The sequence below is a fragment of the Pantherophis guttatus genome, chromosome 1 (genome assembly GCF_059756535.1).
Source record: "Pantherophis guttatus breed Tessera chromosome 1, ASM5975653v1, whole genome shotgun sequence".
NCBI lineage: Eukaryota > Metazoa > Chordata > Lepidosauria > Squamata > Colubridae > Pantherophis > Pantherophis guttatus.
In genome coordinates, this window is record NC_142063.1 from 97,960,519 (window position 1) to 97,980,222 (window position 19,704).

The 19,704-nt window shown below is 38.8% G+C and overlaps 1 protein-coding gene across 2 annotated transcripts in view; it reads right to left on the reverse strand.

The window, feature by feature from the left end:
• Positions 1 to 19,409, reverse strand: part of AMPD3 (adenosine monophosphate deaminase 3) — a 48,676-nt gene extending 29,267 nt beyond the window's left edge. The window contains exons 1-7 of one of the 2 annotated variants that reach the window (XM_034417074.3): positions 19,013 to 19,409; positions 18,302 to 18,396; positions 13,992 to 14,217; positions 12,646 to 12,841; positions 9,018 to 9,183; positions 5,699 to 5,918; positions 4,406 to 4,535 (exon numbers count right to left, since the gene is read on the reverse strand). In XM_034417074.3, the coding sequence (XP_034272965.2) occupies positions 4,406 to 4,535; positions 5,699 to 5,918; positions 9,018 to 9,183; positions 12,646 to 12,841; positions 13,992 to 14,217; positions 18,302 to 18,326 (963 nt within the window). In that variant the 5' untranslated portion in view covers positions 18,327 to 18,396; positions 19,013 to 19,409. The remainder of the gene's footprint in view (positions 1 to 4,405; positions 4,536 to 5,698; positions 5,919 to 9,017; positions 9,184 to 12,645; positions 12,842 to 13,991; positions 14,218 to 18,301; positions 18,397 to 19,012) is intronic. The other variant, XM_034417075.3, reaches the window with a different exon arrangement.
• Between the last annotated feature and the right edge of the window lie 295 nt (positions 19,410 to 19,704).

Genomic DNA, 19,704 nt, shown 5'->3' on the forward strand with positions numbered 1-19,704 from the left:
TCCTTTCTTCAAGGACAATCCCAATCAGTGTTGATAGGGAATGAGAGGTCCATGATTGTTTCTTTCTGGTATGCCACAAGAATTGGTGTTCTCTCTGTTCCTTTTTAACATCTACATGAAACCTCTGGGTGAGATCATCCAACACCATGGGATAAAGTATCATCAATACCTTATCCCAACTTTTTATCTCCATTCCTGGTGATCCAAGTGATTCTATAGCTACCCTCTCGCAGTGTCTGGAAGCTATGAGGGTCTGGATGGAGAACAGCAAGCTTTAGCTGAATCCTGTAAGACAGGGTGGCTGTGAGTTTATGTGGCCTAAGGAATCTGTTGGTTTATCATCTTTAGTTCTGGATAAGGTTACATTACCCCAGATCTGGGAATTCTCCTAGGCTCACGAATCCTGTTCAAAGAGCAGGTGGCATATGTGGCTAGGAAAGCCTTTGCACAACTTTGCGTTGTGCACCAATTTTTCCCTTTCCTGGATTGTGAGGTCCTGCACAGTCACTCATGCCCTGGCTATCTCTCAGTTGGATTACTGCAATGTGCTCTACATGGGACTACCCTTGAAGATTATTTGGAAGCTACAACTGGTACAGAATGCAGTGTTGCAGAAGGTTCAACACAGAAGGAAATTGGTAACCAGCACAATTTGTGTAACAACATTGTCACATGTGCCACATGAGGGACCTCCAGAAGGTTCTGGAGGTCCCTCATGTGGCACATGTGACAACGTTGTTACACAAATTGTGCTGGTTACCAATTTCCTTCTGTGTCGAACTCAAGGTTTTTGGTCATTACCGTTAAAGCCCTTCATTGCATGGATCCCCACTCATGTCAGTGAAATAGATCTACTTCAGATCCCATCAACCAAGGAATTTTGGGTGGAAGACGGTTGTGGGGGGAGGTCTAAGAGAAGAGCCTTTCTGCTGTGGCTCCTGCCCTCTGCAATATTCTCCCATTGGAGGTGAGTCCACCCCCACACTCCTGGCCTTCCAAAGAACCTGCAAATTTGGCTCTGCTGCCAGGCTTGGGACCCCAACAGAGGCATGTTGTATTAGGAGTGAATGACAGGGTAGGAAAGATCCCTACTCCAGGCTGCCTTCTGTCTTAGTTTTTAGCTTTCTTATTTTACTCCCCTACTTTTAATTTCCTTGTATAACTTCTTTTATTTTTCATTATATTGTATATTGCCCAGAGTTACTATCAGTGAAATGGGCAGCATAAAAATTGAGGAAGGGAGGAAGCAAACAATCTACGGTGAAAGATTTACATTGGTCCATGTAACAAAGCTATCACATTCTTATTCTTCTTATTAAAAGGTTCTCTAATCCTCCATAGCAGGATTCTGAAGACTGAAGATGTCCATTCATTTGACATATATTGCTAGGTTAGCAACAGAAGCAAACAAAGCAGCCAACAACTATAGTAATAAGTGGTAGTAATTCTGAGACAATGAGATGTTACAAATACACAATCACTCTTTTCCAGGATCAGAGATGTTTAATCATTGATGGCTATTTTATAGGTAATCCTCAATTTATGACCACAACTGAGCCCAAAATTTCCGTTGCTAAGCAAGGCAGATGTTAAGTGAATATTCCCCCATTGTATGACCTTTTTGTCACAGTTGCTAAGTGAATCACTGCAGTTGTTAAGTGAACTATGTGGTCGTTAAGCGAATCTGGCTTCCCCCAGATTCCTTGTCAGAAGCCAGCTGGGAAGATTACAAATGGTGATCACATGATCACAAGACAGGGCAACTCAGGTGTGGGTTCTACTTACCTTTACTACCGGTTTGCAACGGGATCATGTGCAGATCACTTCTGATGATGTCAGGGTCAGTGGGCGGAGCCTCCCGCCCATTTTACTACCGGTTCTATAAAACCGGTCTGAACCGGGGGCAACTCAACACTGGTGCAACTGCCATAAGCACATGCCAGTTAACAACTACCCAAAAACTGATCACGTGACCAAGGGGATGCTACAGTGGTCATAAATGTGAAAATCGGTCATAAGTCACATTTTTTTAGTGCCGTCACTAAACACTCACTAAACAACTGGTTGTAAATTGAGGACCACATGTATTTTGTATTTGTTGCATGTTGTAATAATTTGTTTTGAAATCTGAAAGATCTCTACAATAGCATTACAATCCATAACGCAACATTTTTAGATGTAATTATTTTGTTTTCAACTCTTTGGGGGGAGAAATTGTTACACCTACACAGTTTAGTTCAATACAGCAATCTGAAATACTTGTTGAGTAGTTTATTATTGGATGTTTTATGGATAGTTTATTCCGGGCTTTTCTTATAACTTGCATGTACATCAGTCACAGTAAGAATTCAGAGTAATCTTAAAAGGGCAATGTTTATATCGTTCCTTCCCAAACGAGGTCACTCTGTCCCTTCTGCTCACATGCAATGCCTGTGCTAAACATTATTAGCCTCTTGTGATAGTCAATAAATATGAAACTGCGCACCATCTGGGCCAGCCCTGAAAGAGGCTTAACGGGGATATTTTAAGATATAAGAATCTCCTTTAGTGCCTACAGAATTCACTATTCCCATTCTGTCTTGTTGGAAGGGGAAAAATGCTTTTGATTATTTCCCTTATTCTTAGTCTTTAGTTCTCCTCACTACAATCAGCAACTCTGTTCTCCTGATATAAATAAAATATAAAAATACATTAAGTATAAAAAAATAAAATGTTACATAGAATGCTTTATTTTACTTATCTTTACACCTCCACCCTTTCTCCACTGACATTTCTCTTGTGACTATTTTTTAGATTTCTACATTTGGCCTAAGTTACTGGAGTCTATCAAATGGGGAAATGACTGGAGGAAGAAAAATTAGGCAAACCTGTTGCTAGTTCTCTAATTCTCTGTTTAGATCTTATAAAAGAGGGAACCTGAAAAAGCTCATGAGGAGAGATTCTGCCTCTTTCACAGAAGGTCTGGAGGAACTGATACACAAAAGTAATATTGGAGTAAAAATTAAAGTATCCACTGCTCACTCTAGATCTCTCATTTGCAAAGGTAAAAGAGAAACTAACTCTTTTCATGCCCCCTCTCCCCACAACCCTTTCAATCAAAACAGGAGCCTTTCTATGATCTACCATTCTCTTCCTTGAGTATTAGATCCAGTGAGGAATCTGTTAGATTACTAGAAGACAATTATTACTAGAAAACAATTCCGAGAGTATCCAGAGGATGAGAAAATGCCCAGTTGCAACCAATGATCAGCTAAAAACTAGGAAGAGAATGAATTGGGAGTGTATTTATAAATCCTCAGACTTTTCTGGATTTTATTGGATTGTGTTTCCTTTTGAGTCCATGTTGTCTACCCTGTTTCCCCCAAACAAGACATACCCTGATAATAAGCCCAATTGGGCTTTTGAGCACATGGCAATAAGGTCAAGCGCTTATTTCAGGCTTCAAAAAAATATAAAACAGGGTCTTATTTTCGGAGAAACACAGTATGTAATATGCAATTTGGCCAAAAGTTACTGGTCAAACAAGAATTTGAATCTGGTTTTTCCAATTCTAATATTCTATTTACTGGTTTATTTATTATTCAATTTCACATATTAATATGCACTAGGCCGATTTTATTTATATAATAAATTCATTCTCTTCAAAAAGTGTCAATCTTTTGAGTTATAAAATTTTGAATAAATTGAAAGAAAGGTGTCTAAGTAAATAAGATGACAAAATAAATTGAAAAAAGATGCTTAAGATGTCTAAATATACCGTATACTACACTGTACTGAATAAGAACATTGACAACTTCCACCTCATTCCAAAGATACTAGTAGTTATGACTTTTGTATTACACAAAAGTAATATTGGAGTAAAAATTAAAGTATCAACTGCTCACTCTAGATCTCTCATTTGCAAAGGTCTGAATTACAGCCTCTTTCTACAGATCTTCAGATAACCACATTTGCTTTCAATGTTGTGCTACTACATATTCCATACTTCCATCTCAGTTACACTCTTAAACTAGCTGAAAAAAATTGAAGCTATAAGTCCTTACTGTTGTATTTCTTCAGTGTTCACAACCTGTCACCAGATTCAAACTTTAGATATGGCTATCCATACTCAAAAGGCTTTAAGAAGTGAGATTGATTAGAAGACATATCACTGAAACAAACACAATGTTAAAAAGTTATGATATTTATGTAGTTACTTACAAAGCACATCTAAATTATATTAAAGTAACCAAAATATCTTTACAATCCCTAAGGCATGTCACAACTTTTGAGCATCCCTAATGTTTGGAAATTGAAAGCTGAAAAATTTGACATTTCAAATTTTCAATATACAATAAGACATTTTCAATGATTGGGGAGACTAGATATTAAAAAATGAAGAATAATTGTATAACCTTTCACTTACCTTTCTTACATTATAAAAATCTCGATGAGGGTTACTCTTCAGTTCTTTTAGTTCAGACATCTCATTTAGCATTTCATGTAAACCAAACTTAGATCCTAGAAAGTTAAGCCGCTTGTGGCAATATGTTTTCCTGTGAAAGAGGAACCCTCATTGGTTAATTATACTTTTATATTATATAGAAAAGAATTGTTTTACATTAAATAACATATACTGCTCAAAAAAATAAAGGGAACACAAGCAGAAGACATCCGAGATCTGAATGAATGAAATAGCCTTATTAAATACTTTGTTCTTTACATACAGTAGTTTATACACTGCTCAAACAACTAAAGGGAACACAAAACTACTGTATGTAACAAACAAGTATTTAATAAGGCTATTTCATTCATTCAGATTTCGGATGTCTTCTGCTTGTGTTCCCTTTATTTTTTTGAGCAGTATATCGCTGGGGATTAATACTGGTCAGGGACCTCTGCAGTAGAGGTCAAAATGTAAATAAGATAGTGTGAGCACACAAGTGAAACAACTCCTTTTTAATATGTGTGTCCTGTATGTAAAAAAAGGGCAGGACCAGGAGTGAAATCCAGCAGGTTCTGACAGGTTCTGGAGAACCAGTAGCAGAAATTTTGAGTAGTTCAGAGAACCGGTAGCTGAAATTTTGAGTAGTTCGGAGAACCAGCAAATACCACCTCTGGCTGGTCCTAGAGTGGGGTGGGAATAGAGATTTGCAATATCCTTCCCCCAGAAGTGAGGAGGGAATGGGGATTTTGTAGTATCCTTCCCCTGCCATGCCCACCAAGCCATTCCCACAGAACTGGTAGTAAAAAAATTTGAATTTCACCACTGGGCAGGACTGATCTCACAGTTGTGTGAACCATTTTAGCTTTTTGACATGCCCCAAGGAGCCCTGGTACAAATAACTTTGAACTAGAACTATTTTAAATGTGAAGCATCCCATTTCAGGTTTAAAATGTACTATTTCACACTAAAATAACTGTTTCTCATTCAATGGGTCATTTCCATTCTTCTGATTAAGGAGCACTTATTTATATTACTTTTCAGAAAGTGCTGGGAGTTAACCTAAGCCTAATTCACATACTATTCTTCCACTGTCTTTACATGCACCTAATAATATATTTTCAGACTAAAGCTATTTCTAAATAAACTTGCATAGGATTAGAGTTCTAGAACTTCATCAAACAGAAGTGGCTGAAGAACAACTGCAGCATTATGATTAATAAAGCATTTAATGTCCAAGCCTTATGGAATTCTTAAAGTTAAAAAGAACCATACGTTGGGCCATCGGCAATAAGAGCCAATACATGGCTGAGGTCAAGGGTGTAGGTCTGCCGATCAGGGTAAGGCAAACTTCGTGGTTCATTAAGTTCCATCATGTCTTTGTTTTCAAAAACTAAGAAGATGCCATCCTTCATCTTTACAACATAGTCCAAGTTCCCTGGAGAATCATCAAGATTATAAGGATCTTGCAGTTCTTTCGGTGGTGGATGGAAATCTGTAAAATATCAAGGTCAGACATTCTAGCATCATTTAAAATACAGACTCATTCTATCATAGCTGGAAATTAAATTGTTAGTAATCAATAGTTTTTCTTTAAAAAAGAACCTGTATGCTGTATCATACTGGTCTTATTGTGAAATAGTAACTCTGCTTAACGGCTGTAGAGATTCTCAGTCATCCAGGTCATGGTTGTCCCTAAGGTGATTTTTCAGGAGGCAACTGGACTTTCTTGTTTTTTCTTTGAAGACATTTTGCCTCTCATCCAAGAAGCTTTTTTTAAAAAAAATTATTTTATTGATTTTCTATTAAATACATTTCTTAGTGCTTAATAAACGTTGTGTTGTCTGGGTATTTAATTTATTTAACAATACAAATTACATTCTTAATCTTCACCCCTTTTCTTCAGCCATTGGTAAAAAAAATTCCATGTTTGATAGTATTCTACATCCTCTTTCTGTTTAATTTTCAATGTCAATCCATCCATTTCCGCACAATCTAATATCTTCTTAACTATTTCTTCATCTCGTGGTATATCTTCATTTTTCTAATATTGTGCAAAAATAATCCTCGCTGCTGTTTAGACATGTAATATTAAATACATACTTTTCTTATCAAGTTTTTCTGATATTATATCTAATAAAAACAGTTCAGGTTTGAAATCTACATGTTTCCCTATCATCTTTTCTAACCAACTGTGTATCTTTGCCCATATTTTTTTTGCTTTGTCGCAAGTCCACCACAAATGATAAAATGTGCCCGGGTTTTTTTTATTACATTTCCAACATTTCCTAGCATATTTTTAAAGCTAATCTAGCAGGTGGTAAATGCCATCTATATAACATTTTATATAGATTTTCTTTATAAAAGGTTGCCATTGTTAATTTATAATTCCTTTCCCATAAGTTTTGCCATTTCTCTAGTTCTATATTATGGCCCCAAAAAATTTCCCATTGTAGCATTGTATCTTTTATTTGTTTATTTTCCATTTTCAAATTCAATAAGAAGTTATATACCTTCTTAATTAGTTTTTCATCAAAGTTCAACAGTGCCTGATCAAAAGGTGTTTGTCTTTTATAGAAACCGTACTCCTTCATGTCTGAATCATATCTAGATTGTATTTGCAATTTTGGCCACCATGATAATAATGCCCTGTTCTTCAAGCTCTTGTTTCAATTTTAATTTCCTTACATTGTCCAAAATGTCTTTATAAGTAACAATTTTTTAAAAGTTCACCAAGTTTGGGTATGTAAAAGCTTCCATCTCATTCTGGGATTTTCAAATATATTTTAGGTTTTATTTTTTTTCCCATACAGATATTAGTGAATTTCTTATATTGTGATTTTGGAAGTATCTATGGCTTTTTTTCTTCTCATACCATAGGAAGGCGTGCCATCCCAGTTGTAAATCATGTCCTTCTAATCCAAGAAGCTTTTTCTGCTCTGACAGGATAATGGAGAATGGAAGGATTTATATTCCTTGCAGACAGCTGGTCATTTGCATCCTTTTACAGGGTCATAGTCACAGATAAACCTCCAAGTGCTTCAACATAGCCATCGAAGTCACAACCATGAGCTGGATGACTGAGAATCTCTACAGACTTTTAGCTATACAATTTGGAATGAACACCCTTTGAATGGTGTAGGAGCAGGAATGGATTTCCAGAGAAAAAATTGCAGACTACAGGAAACAGGAGCACTACTCAGGTGACCCTGAGGACACAGATAAACCTCCAAGTGCTTCAATGACTCTCTAAAACAGTGGTTCTCAACCTGTGGGTCGTGACGCCTTTGGGGGTCGCCTAAGACCATCAGAAAATACATATTTTCGATGGTCTTAGGAACTGAGACACCACTCCCTAACCCTCCCCCTCCCCCTCCGCCTCTGCTGGAGGGCTGCGTATCCCAGCGTGCAACGTGGTGCCCCCACCCTTTAGCAGAGAGAGAGGAGAGAGGCTGCGTGCGTGTGTGCGTGCTAAACTTTCTATGCACACTCGGTGGATGTAATAGTGGTGCTGCAGCGAGCCGGGGCCCTCTTTTCCTCAGGAGACAGCGGAGAGCAAGGGGCAGGTAGGCGGGCAGGCAGGCAAGCGAGCCGCTTTTGCAGGAAGTGGCACTTCTGGGCTTCGGAAAGGGAAGGGAAGCCGCAGGGATGGACATCCACTTGAACTTTGGGCTGCTCTTGCTGCTGCTGATCGGGCTGTGCGGCAGCACCATGTACAAGTGCGCAGATGAGCAGAGCAGGCGGCCCCAGCGCTGCATGCCTGAGTTCGTCAATGCTGTTCTTAACGCCACTGTGTTAAAATAAGCCTCTCCCCAAAAATAAGCCCTCCCCGAAAATATTTAAACGCAGAACTGGAAATCAGGTAAGACAGCAAGAGGAGCCCCATCTTTCTCCACATGTCCCAAAATAATAAGACCTACGCAAAAATAAGGCCAAACGCTTATTTCAGGGTTCAAAAAAATATAAGACAGGGTCTTATTTTCAGGGAAACATGGTATATTGGAAAGAAGACAAAAAACACACATCTCCAAGAGGGTTAGCTCTGAAACAGCCATTCTCTCTATATTTTTAAAACCCAAATAAATTTTAGAAGCAATTTTTAAAGTAATTAAAGAGGCATTAGCACTTGTACCAAAATGATAGCAACATGTTAGTAACATAAACCCCATCCTTTCCTACATGCGTGTGACATCATGGCAGATACATTGGAAAGGCAGAGCTTGTACTGTTTTCATTATTTGTTCCCCTTGACCCATATCCTGCAGACACTTCTAATATTTAAGATTCTTTTTCACCTTTCAGTCCAAGAAAGAGCCAACAACCAAATCTGATTAGGATATAGAAAAAATATTCACTATTCTAAAGATTTAAAAAGGGGAGTTATGCTCTCACTTAATGATAACTATCTTTTCTTCATATTCTATTTTAATACTTTTCAATTGCACCTCTATATTAATATAGCAGATTATGTTTTTTCTTGCTTACATTAAGTACCATTAACTGTTTTATTTTGGCATGTCAATCTCTTCTTAATGTCTAGGGAAAAAAACTAAAAGCAAGTGAACATTATTTTTTTTAATTAGAGCTAATTTACCTGGGAGCACTTCATCTTCAGTTTTCCATTTTTCATTTTTCATACTGCATAAATATTGTGCTGTCGTCCTTGGAAAACGATGGTAAGCAAAGCGGCAATACTTCTCTCGAATAAGTAAAGCTTTTGCTAAATTTCTGGCAGCTTGTTCATAATCATCAACTGTAACCTAAAGGGAGAGTTATACAGTTAATAATTAAAAGTATAATCCTAATCCAAAATGAATGTACTTGGAAGTAAATTATGCTTCTCTTTGAAGCAATACACCTCTGCCAGACTACAGGAAAATCCCAATAGCCTCCTTGCCTGGTGCAAGGACAGCCCACTAACTATTTTCCAAAAACATGCCACAGAGTCTATCTCACCATCTTCCCACAGGGGACAGTGCCCAAGGATGGCTTAAACTAAAAGTTCTGGAAGTGGTGTTTTCCCTAACATCCATCTTCAAGACACACTGTCTACACCAGGGGTCTCCAACCTTGGCAACTTTAAGACTTTGGACTTCAACTCCCAGAATTCCTTAGCCAGTAAAGCTGATTATTAGTCCACAAATCTTAAAGTTGCCAAGATTGGAGACCCCTGGTCTACACAATGTAAAGAGTGTTGACGGACTTCATAAAAGTAGCCTGAAATTACATGCTCTGGGTTGGCAATATTGTGACTCCAACTAGAATGGCACAACTTGCCACAGCCAACTTGCCATTGTCAACTCGCTGTAGGACAGTTCACCACAACCAACTCATTGTGGGACAACTCTCTGCAGAACAATTTAACAATTCTATTTAATTATTTAAAATAAATTTTATTTTTTTTAAAAAAAAATTCCATTCACATTTCATTCTCTCCCTCCTTTCTTTAATGATTCTATTCTACTATTTCTTTAATATTAGCGTATGTCTTGTCTTGCAGTGAGTTGTCCTGCAATGAGTTGGCTATTGCAAGTTGTCCTGCAGTAAGTTGGCCATGGCAAGTTGGCAATGGTGAGTTGCCATGGTGAATTGTCATAGACCCGACTCCAACTAGTTCTGGTGTTTCCTATGGAATAATTTCCTCCCATTTCATCCCTGAACTCCTTCCCTATGTTCCACTTCTCTTTTGGCAGTAAGAGAGACCAGAACTTTTGCAGCCAACTTTTTTTTTTTAAATGTTGATCAACCAATTAACTGAATGTAAAATCCTGGCTTACAGCATTAGTGGACAGTATAAAGGCTCAGCTCTTGAACTTCTGTAGCCTGTGGGGTTGGGACTTGCATTTCTGTGCGGTTTCAAGTTATTCCTGATTTGTCGCTTCATCTTCTTACATACTAAGAATACTTTGTAATTCCTATGCTCATCCTTACAGTTAACCAATTCTCAAATTCCATCTGTTTAGCAGCACTTGTCCATTGGGTAGATGGAAACTAAGAGATACAAAAAGCCAGACTCTCTCTGCCAATTAGTCAGAGGTGGTATTCAGCAGGTTCTGACCAGTTCTGGAGAACCGGTAGCAGAAATTTTGAGTAGTTCGGAGAACCGGTAAATACCACCTCTGACTGGCCCCGCTCCCATCTATTCTCTGTCTCCCAAGTCCCAGCTGATCAGGAGGAAATGAGGATTTTGCAGTAACCTTCCCCTGAAGTGGAGAGGAAATGGAAATTTTACAGTATCCTTCCCCTGGAGTGGGGGGGGGAACGGAGATTTTACAGTATCCTTCCCCTGCCACGCCCACTAAGCCATGCCACACCCACAAAGCCATGCCCACAGAACCAGTAGTAAAAAGAAATTGAATCCCACCACTGCAATTAGTGGTTCATAGCCAAACAGTTAACCAGTCAACTCACAGTTTCAAAACATGCTTTAAAGTTAAATTGGTCAACAGTAAAATAGAAAAGAAAAAAAGCCTGCAGTGTACAAAGTAACCAATTTGTACCTGCCAACCAATAAGTGGGCAGGCATATAAATGGAACAACAAATAAATAAATTCACATACTAGATGATATTGGGCAAGGCTGGAATTTCAGTTGAGATAGCCAACCATTACAGCCATTAATGAGTATATGGTTAGACGTATTTGATCATTTATTATATGTTAGATTAAAATTATGAGAAGAAGTTTTTTGGATTAGTGATAATTAGCATTCTAAGACAGTTTAAATATTGAATATTCATTTCAATTAGAGAATAGTTGTTATCTTTGTACTGAAATGTGTCAGAAGTCACTTTTTTAAAATATTTGATGTATTTTTTGTCAACTTTTAACTTGTCCCATTATTCTCCTCCCTATTTTCCCTTTATGTTAATTTGTATTTTAATGTTTGTTTATGAAATACAATAAAATATTGACTCAGCCTTCCATCCTTTCTAAGGTGGGTAAAATGAGGACCCAGATTATGGGGGCAATAAGCTGACTTTGTTTAAATATACAAAAGTTTGAAGGCTATTGCTTAATGCATTGTAAGCCACCCTGAGTCTCTGGAGAAGGGCGGCATATAAATCAATTTTTTTTAAAAAAAAAATGTTTGTAAAAAAAAAGAACGCTGCATGCCAAAGTTGAATGAACACAGTGCAGCACAGACATATTGGAGACACATAAGGATGCAACTGTGGGGGTATAAATATTTAGAGCAGGGATGTTTTCCTGCCAGCTCTGGGGTGGGAAAGCAGATGTGTGCATGCAGCCTATATTATTCAAGAATGCAAGTGGGAGTCAATTCACAGAATGCTCCTTCATTCAAAGGAATTCCCTGCATATAAAAAGCTAGAAAATTGTGACAGAATGCTTCTCACTAATGCCTTATTAAGTATGTTGTGTGAAAATGTTGTACAAATGGGTATTTAATTATCCACCTTCTATCTGCAGTCTGACTAAGATTTATCACTTCAGTGAGAATCAGAGATAAAGATCAGATATTTAAATTTTAAATCAGATTTAAAATATAACTTTGTAAAACAATGTGATTAAGACCTCAGCTAATTCAGTAAATGCAAAACACATTTCCAGAGCTTTGGCTATAAATAATGGTTCAAGAAATTATATCCAGGTCTAGGCTTAGTATCTGATTTCTGAGGATTTCTTAGAAAGGATCCTTTCAGCTTAATGAACACTGTTACTTCATATCAACACATCATACAAGTGAAGATGTAATATCCTATTTGTTACCTGAAGCTGGGGGCCTCTGGACATTTCCCACAAAGTTATCTAGTTATTTGACTCCAACTTCATACCTATTCATATTCCTAGTAATAATATCCTGCAAATGGAACAAGGCCAATATATGTCACTATGGAAAGTATGCTTGGACTTCCTATTTTAGGTAATGTCTAGTCATGTTGTTTAGCAGTACATGCCTCCAGTTGACGATTAACATGAAGAAAAGAGTAAAAATAAAGGTTGTCTTTAACTACTACAGGAATCCCACAGGACAAATTGTGTACTCCAAATCTATCATTTGGAATACTGTATTTCTATAGTAGTATATTATATCTTTATTCATTGCAACAAAGCTATTGACCAGGACAATTTTCCCATGGTTGCTTAAACAATTCTACACAAGCATAAGCATCATAAAACAAAAATTTAATTTCATGTTATATATACAATATTTAATTTATAAGAAAAAAAATCATTGCCATCATCTGTCTGTTTGCTTACCCCAGCACAGTAATCCCCACTAATTGTAACTCTTTGAAATTCTGGAACATCATATGTCCCTTGGATAGGTTGAAAGGCACCTGGAAGAACTGGAGTAGGAGGAGACACAGCCGGAGTAGCTGATGGAGGCTTCCAGTCTTGTAATGGAATTTGTAATGACAAGGACTGGGATCGAATCATCTTGAAACTTTTCTTCCTAGGTATTCATAACACACAATATAAAGTCAACAAGACATCAATTTAAGGCAACAAATAGTCTCTTTGCTCTGGAAATCTTCTAAAGAATAATATACACATTTCTTTAGTCAAAAGGCTTTTTTTCTACTTCATGAATCCACTATGTTACTTCTGTCTCATGTAGAAATCTCATTGGAAATATTCAAAATGGGTATTTATGAAAAATATTAAGGATTGTAAAATATGGTACTAGACAGACTCTGCAAATGTGTTAGACAAATGGTCTGTTGAGACTTCAGTACAAATTCATTTTACAATGTTTATCAAATGAGCAATAAAATCTTGTTTACACAGTATTACAGTGTAAACCTTTTGACTGTTTGAATGAATTTAGAAGTCATTTTCTCCACATTAAAAAGCAATACTTTTGTTTAATTAAGTTGCTAAATATTTTGACAGACAGGAACGTAACTAGAAGGGACCATTTATGTGATGCCCATAAACATCTTTCGTATTTATGTCTCAGCCATCTATTTACAGCTGTTCATTGATTACTTGTCAACGACAAGTAAGATAGAGTATCATAGGAACAACAAGGATGAACTTCAACAATAGTCAAAGAGTGAGCAATTAAAAAAAACTTAATATGCCTTTACCAAATGGTTATCTGCAGGAATGAGCTTGAGTTTTATGTAGGCTCATTTGCACACAAGCTGTATAAGTAGTAGGATCAATTGGACTCCTGATTCGCTCACTTTCTATCTGTATAAGTTGATTTCATTTCTAATTGGCATTCCCTATCTTCAGTTTAACTGAATAAGCCAGAGGTGGGTGGCACTGAATTCATATAAATAAGAAGAATGCACAGAAAACAGAAGACAACCAGGATCAAGCTGGATAAACTCAGTTACCGTGGCAATGGATGTACTGTTGAAATGACCTGAAAGTTCAGGACAGATCATCATGGAGAAAATATATTTATAGGATTTGCAACTGGATGGCACATTATGAGTCAATCAAGAATACATCATCAAAAAGACTAAAATCATATAAAAAGCCAATGGCAGGATTAGAGAGTGACAACACTTCATATTATATCTGATGGCATCAAACAACTGTTCTTAGCAAACCTCAAATCTCATTACTAAACATTCTTCCATCAAAGCTACCTTTTGGTAGTTTCCAAAGACTGTTGTTCTGCCAATTCCTTCTGAAGTTCTCTTTCTTTAGCCTCTTGTTGCCCAATAGGACAATCTTCAGGCACAGTGAAAAGTGACAAGGCATCTTTGCTATCTTCTTCTCGAAGAACCTTGGCAAAAACCTTTTCAGCTAAGATTCGCACTGACTCGTCAACTTCAGACATATTTAACTTTGGGAATTGTCTGGGCATCTCTGCTATGAAAAACACAAAATGTATTAATTCTGCTATTTCTTTTATTAATATAAAATGTAATAAATTCACACCACTCTAATAATTTACAAAAAGCACATTTTACCTTAAATTCTTCCATTTTCTAATCATCCTAGCAAGCTTTTCTTATAGCCAATCTTATAAACCAATTTTAAAGACTTGAATAGCTCAGCAGGAATTAGTAAAATTAAGTAAACTTCAAATATTCCTTTGTGATATGTGTGAAAGATTTTCTAATGAAATGTTTCTTTCCAACTTCCATATTCATTATTTCTTAGTCCTAAATGTATTAGATGCAATTCAAAAAGCCTCTGCAGTTATGTAAAAAGATGAATGCCTATTTGCATTATCTGCTTATCTAGGTCTGGGAGGTGTTAGCATGTCATGTGACTATCCTAGGTCCAAAACAGGCCTCCATTTGGGACTAAGGTAACCCTCTGTCTCCATCAACTCTATCATGCAAGCTGCTTACCAGAAGCTTAACTGTTCCTTCTTGATACTTAGACAAATTCAAAGCCTTAAAAAGTCCCTGGGAAAATACATCCCTTCTGTGACTCTGACTTACTCTGTTATAATCTTTATTCTTCCCCTGAAACCACAAAGAGGATGGAAAAAGGTCTGAGACAAGTGGGTGTGGATAACCCCTCCCCATGGCCAAACACTGCAGAGTAGTGCCAACATTGATTGCACTACTGTGAACTGATAAAATATAACAGTAAATTGCAGCAGGCAGGAGTGCTTAAAAAGTAAGCAATTTAAAACTGTTTCAATTGTCCCCAATCCTGTACTGTTTGCACACAGTGTGTGTGTGTGTATGTGTGTGTGTGAGAGAGAGAGATGGGGGGGTAATTGACTAGAGAGGACATGTAGAAACAATCTCTGTGATTAAATTTAAGAAAACAATGGACCTTTTCCAAACCAAATGCAAAAACTGAGAAGAATGTAAATTTACATTGAATTGAACCACAATTCAGTGCTGACTTTATGTGCTGCCATACTATTCTGGTAAACCAACTTTTCTTAAGAATTTGATTCAGAAACAACTGAAACCAGCAGTAATAAGACATCATGGTGACTATCCAACATGAATTATTTGTTTGATAATATTGTCTCTTTCCTTCAGGGGTTCCAGACAATGTATTCAACATGCTGTCTTCCAATTTTCCCCACCGCAACATTGTGAAGTCCCAGTTCATCTTAACCAGTACACCCTACTGCTCTACATACATTTGCAACGGATATTTCAGTATTTCAATGCTTCATTGTTTCTACAGTTAATAAAATATTTATGTAATGAAATATTTAACAGCATAAAGTATATTTAGTTTTCCTTGTTTTGCACCCATATGTAGTAAGAATCAGCACACAGCACAAAATCCATTCAAGTACTTCAAAGGTAACGTAGTCAAGAATATTTACCTAGGACCAGAGACCTAAGGCTAAACTCAGTTGAAAAACTGGGTGGGCATTTTGGGTCATTCAAAGTGTATGTCTCCAAGACATACAAGCCAAAAATTGCAATTAACAAACATTTGCATGCTATTATCTTAACCTGCTGTCATGTACAGTTCTTGAACTAAATCTTAGGTTTACCACTTTGGTTAGTAAGCCGAGAACAACTGCAATTTTGCACTTAGAAACATTAACATTTGAAACTAATTTGTTACAGATTTGAAATTCTATTGTCTGTAAACCCCATCAGCAGCCACTTGGCTATAGACAAGAATAGAGTTGGGGAAGTTGTACTTTTAAGTCAGTCTTGATTTGGGGGGATGGCCTGGAAAAGTCACAATTGTTGACAATATTTTTTTCAGAACTGGCTTGTCATTATCTTCTTCCAAGTTTGAAAAGGAGTTACCAGTTGGCTTTGCATCTAAGGCAGATCTAGGAATCCCAGTCTCCTGGTTTATAGTTCAGTGCTTCAAACACTGTATCAAACTATCTCTCCCTTTAAGATTTGGGTTAAACAACCTAATATGCATGGGCATCCATTCCTTATCACAATGATGAAATGATGAAACCTATCATGACATCATTATGCAACCTCCAACATCACAATTTCACAAACAATATCCTAAGGAATGAAGTTTGCATTGTGACATGCATTGTAATCACTAATCCTAATTCCCTCTTGCTCCCCAGATCCCTTTACCCATATAATGGAATACACAATAGAACTAACATATGCTGACTTTTTGCTTAGCCACTGTTCTTAACCCAGCATAATTTAGAGAGCTATTCTGTTGTAAGAATAACACCTCAAACTCTGGAGGAAAGATACAGCATAAATTTAGTAAACCAGGCCCAACTTTTTCTCTACTCTTTTTCATTGTATTCATTATGTCAAATAACTATCACAGGGACTGGCTTCCTTTTGTTTTGAATGGAAGCACCTTGTTCCTAAAGTAAGATTATGCAAATTTATTTGAGTCAAATACAACATTTGGATTTGAACTGATATGCCAAGCACCATACTTCAAGAGTTGCAAGAAACAAGTGAAATCAACACAAAGAACTCGATTTGATTTAAATCCAATTTAATTGTAATGAATGAATTATATTCAAATTATATTCAGATGAGGTGATTACTTCAGTTTAAATGACTGTAAAATTGGAGTTGAAAGTCTCATTCATTTCATTGAGTTAAATGAGATCTTTAATTTCCCTGACTAATAACAATAAAACTTTTAAAATAGATTTTTAAAATTGAAACAAAACCAAAATCTGATATAGTTTTGATCTGAATTTTTTTCCTCAGATGTATTAAAGAATATTCCCACAAACATAATACAGCTAGTCAACTGTTGATGCAAAAATTTGCTGATCTAAGAAATAATCTAAAAATGCCAATGGGCATTTTATTAATTTCATGAAATTTGGTTAATTTCATCCTAATAGCAGTTCCTAACATTAAATATTGATCTATTCTGATACTTAATAAAGAAGTAAAGCATTTTAACTTTCATATTTCTTTATAATGAGCCTAATGTATTTTATTTCTTATTTCTTATCTCTGTAAAAAGTTTCCAATAGCACTCATTTAAAGTAATATCTTGTGATAAGCAACAAACAATGCAAGCTTTAAGTACAATCCTTGATTCTATATAGAATTATACATGAACAGAAACTTTATTATACAAGTACAGAGATTTTATTGCTGCAGTAATATCACAAACGTGTATGTGTATGTACACACATACATATATACTCCCAACGCTATAACCAGGCTTATTTGCTAAGCTAAAAAAATAAGAAAGAAGCTGGTATTTCCAGGCCGCACTTTGTTACACACACACACACACAAATAAACTTTCCAAGATTAAATTTGGTGTACAAATTCTAGGGGATGCTGTGATGTGCAGTACTCATGAACCACTGAAGCTGGCTAAATCCGATGATGTCACTGCATCTGCTTCCTCCTATATATGCTTACCAAATTCATGATCTGCAAAGTATAATCTTCAAAACAAGGAGTTGCTTAATAATAGCAAGAGAAAACGAATGAAAGCCAAGATGCTGGGAGAGCCCTGAAATTATAGCATGAAACGAATTGTTTGCCGTTTTTGAAAGATACTTTTTCTCTCGTCCTTTAAGAAACAATGCCTGCATATGCTGGGGTTGTGGTTGGTTGGCTTGTTTTTTTCCCTCCCACCCCCCAAAGTTAAGGTGATGAGCTGGTCCTCCGTTTAATCGCTTCGGAGTCGGCTCGCTCTTTTCCCCTTTCCAGACGTCGAATTAGAGACCATTTATCGAGTGAGATACACTGGGGCTTGAATATTTTATATTACAAGCTATTAAAGGGGGGGGGGTTGGGAAGATGATGTACAGAGGGAGCGCAACTGGGAGAACGCAGCCAAGCGGATGGGAGCCTCAGCCAGGGAAGGGGATTCCCATCTCACCCTCCCACCCACCCACCTACCCACCCTGTCAGGCTGAGCAGTTCTGCAGGTGCTCGAGCATGGTTTCCATCCGTCCCGTGGCCACAGCCCGTTGCCGCCCTTCCCCAATCAAGCTCTGCGCTTTATGCCCGGCCGCCTATTTTAAAGCAGCGACTCGGATACTACTTACCTAGCGTCCCAGCAGGGGCAGTCATGGTGGAGCTCGGGGAGCCGGGCTGCTTTTGGCTGCTGGGCAAGGTGGTTTCACGAGAGCCGGTCGGCCTGCTGTGGGAAGGAGGCAGAAGGGGGAGGAGCCGCCGCGGTCAGAAGCTGCCGCATACATCTCGCCAGGGTGCCGCAGCTGCCACGGCCGGCTAAAAAGCGTAGCTGTTGGCCGAAGCTGGAGCAACCCCTGCTCCGGCAAGACGCTTCTCCCCCCCCACACACACACACCTCTGTCCCGTTGCAGCCCCCCCTCCCTTCTCCTTCCAAGGGCTTGGCAACAGGCCAGGCCGAGGAGGTCTCCTATGCAAATATGTTGAGTCTTTCCGGATGCGGAGAGGCTCGTCCCAAGCACCGCCGTATATGCCGGCGGACACCAAACATGCGCGCGCGCTCCTCTGGAGAACGTGCGTGCGAGCCCTACACGATGCTTTCCCCACCCCACCACCAGCACCACCTCAAACGCTGCGAGGGTTAAGCCCGAGCCTCGGCTTCCCTTCTCCTCCTCCTCCGTCCACGCTACCTTGTCACCCCCAACCCCACCCCCCATTCTCGTTACCCTTCTTGCTCTGCCCGACTGGACCGCCTCTGCCGGCATTGACAGTCCACCAAGCCCTGCTCTCTCTCGCTCGCTCTCAAGGGTCACAGTGCGTGGGTACAGGCGGCAGGACGAGCGTACCTCAGCCGGCGGCGCCCTCGGCGGTTCTCTCTCAGGCAACCGCGTAGGGAGGAAGAGATGGCTAGGTCGCCTTTTTTTCCCCTGCGACGCCAACCGGGAGCTCTTCTCCTTGAATCGGGCGTGTTGAAGAGGAAAAACTTCGAAGAAGGAGGGGGTCGCCTCCGCGAAGCCGGCTCGGTCCCCCTGGTGGAAAGGCAAAAGAGAGCTGCCGGGGCGCGGCGACGGCGACGCCTTGCAGGAAAGAGTCTTGGCCAAGGCGGAGGGCGCCTCCTGGCTGGAGTTAAAGCGCAGCCCGGCTGCAGGTGATCGCTCGGAGGCCAGGCTGGTGCGCGCCTCGCGGCGGTCCTTGAACGACGAAGCCGGCCAGCCGCGGGAAAGCTTCCCTCTCACGCGAGATGTGGGGAAGGGGAAAGGCTGGGGTCTCTGTGTGTGTGTGGAGGAAGGGATTGTTCCTGGCCTAAAAGCGGCTTTCGGAAGGAAGTCTTGGGACCGCATTCGGAGTCTGAGGCGTCTTCTTTCCACAATAAACTGGTGACTGCTGTAGCACAAGCCCATTCACAAGTTGCTTTAAGAAACGTTAGGAAAAAAAGGAAACTTAAGTGATGGTTGTCCAAAGGTGCTTTTTTCAAGAGGGGACTGGACTTTCTGGTTTTTCTTTCTGAAGACCTTTTGTTTCTCATCCAAGAAGCTGC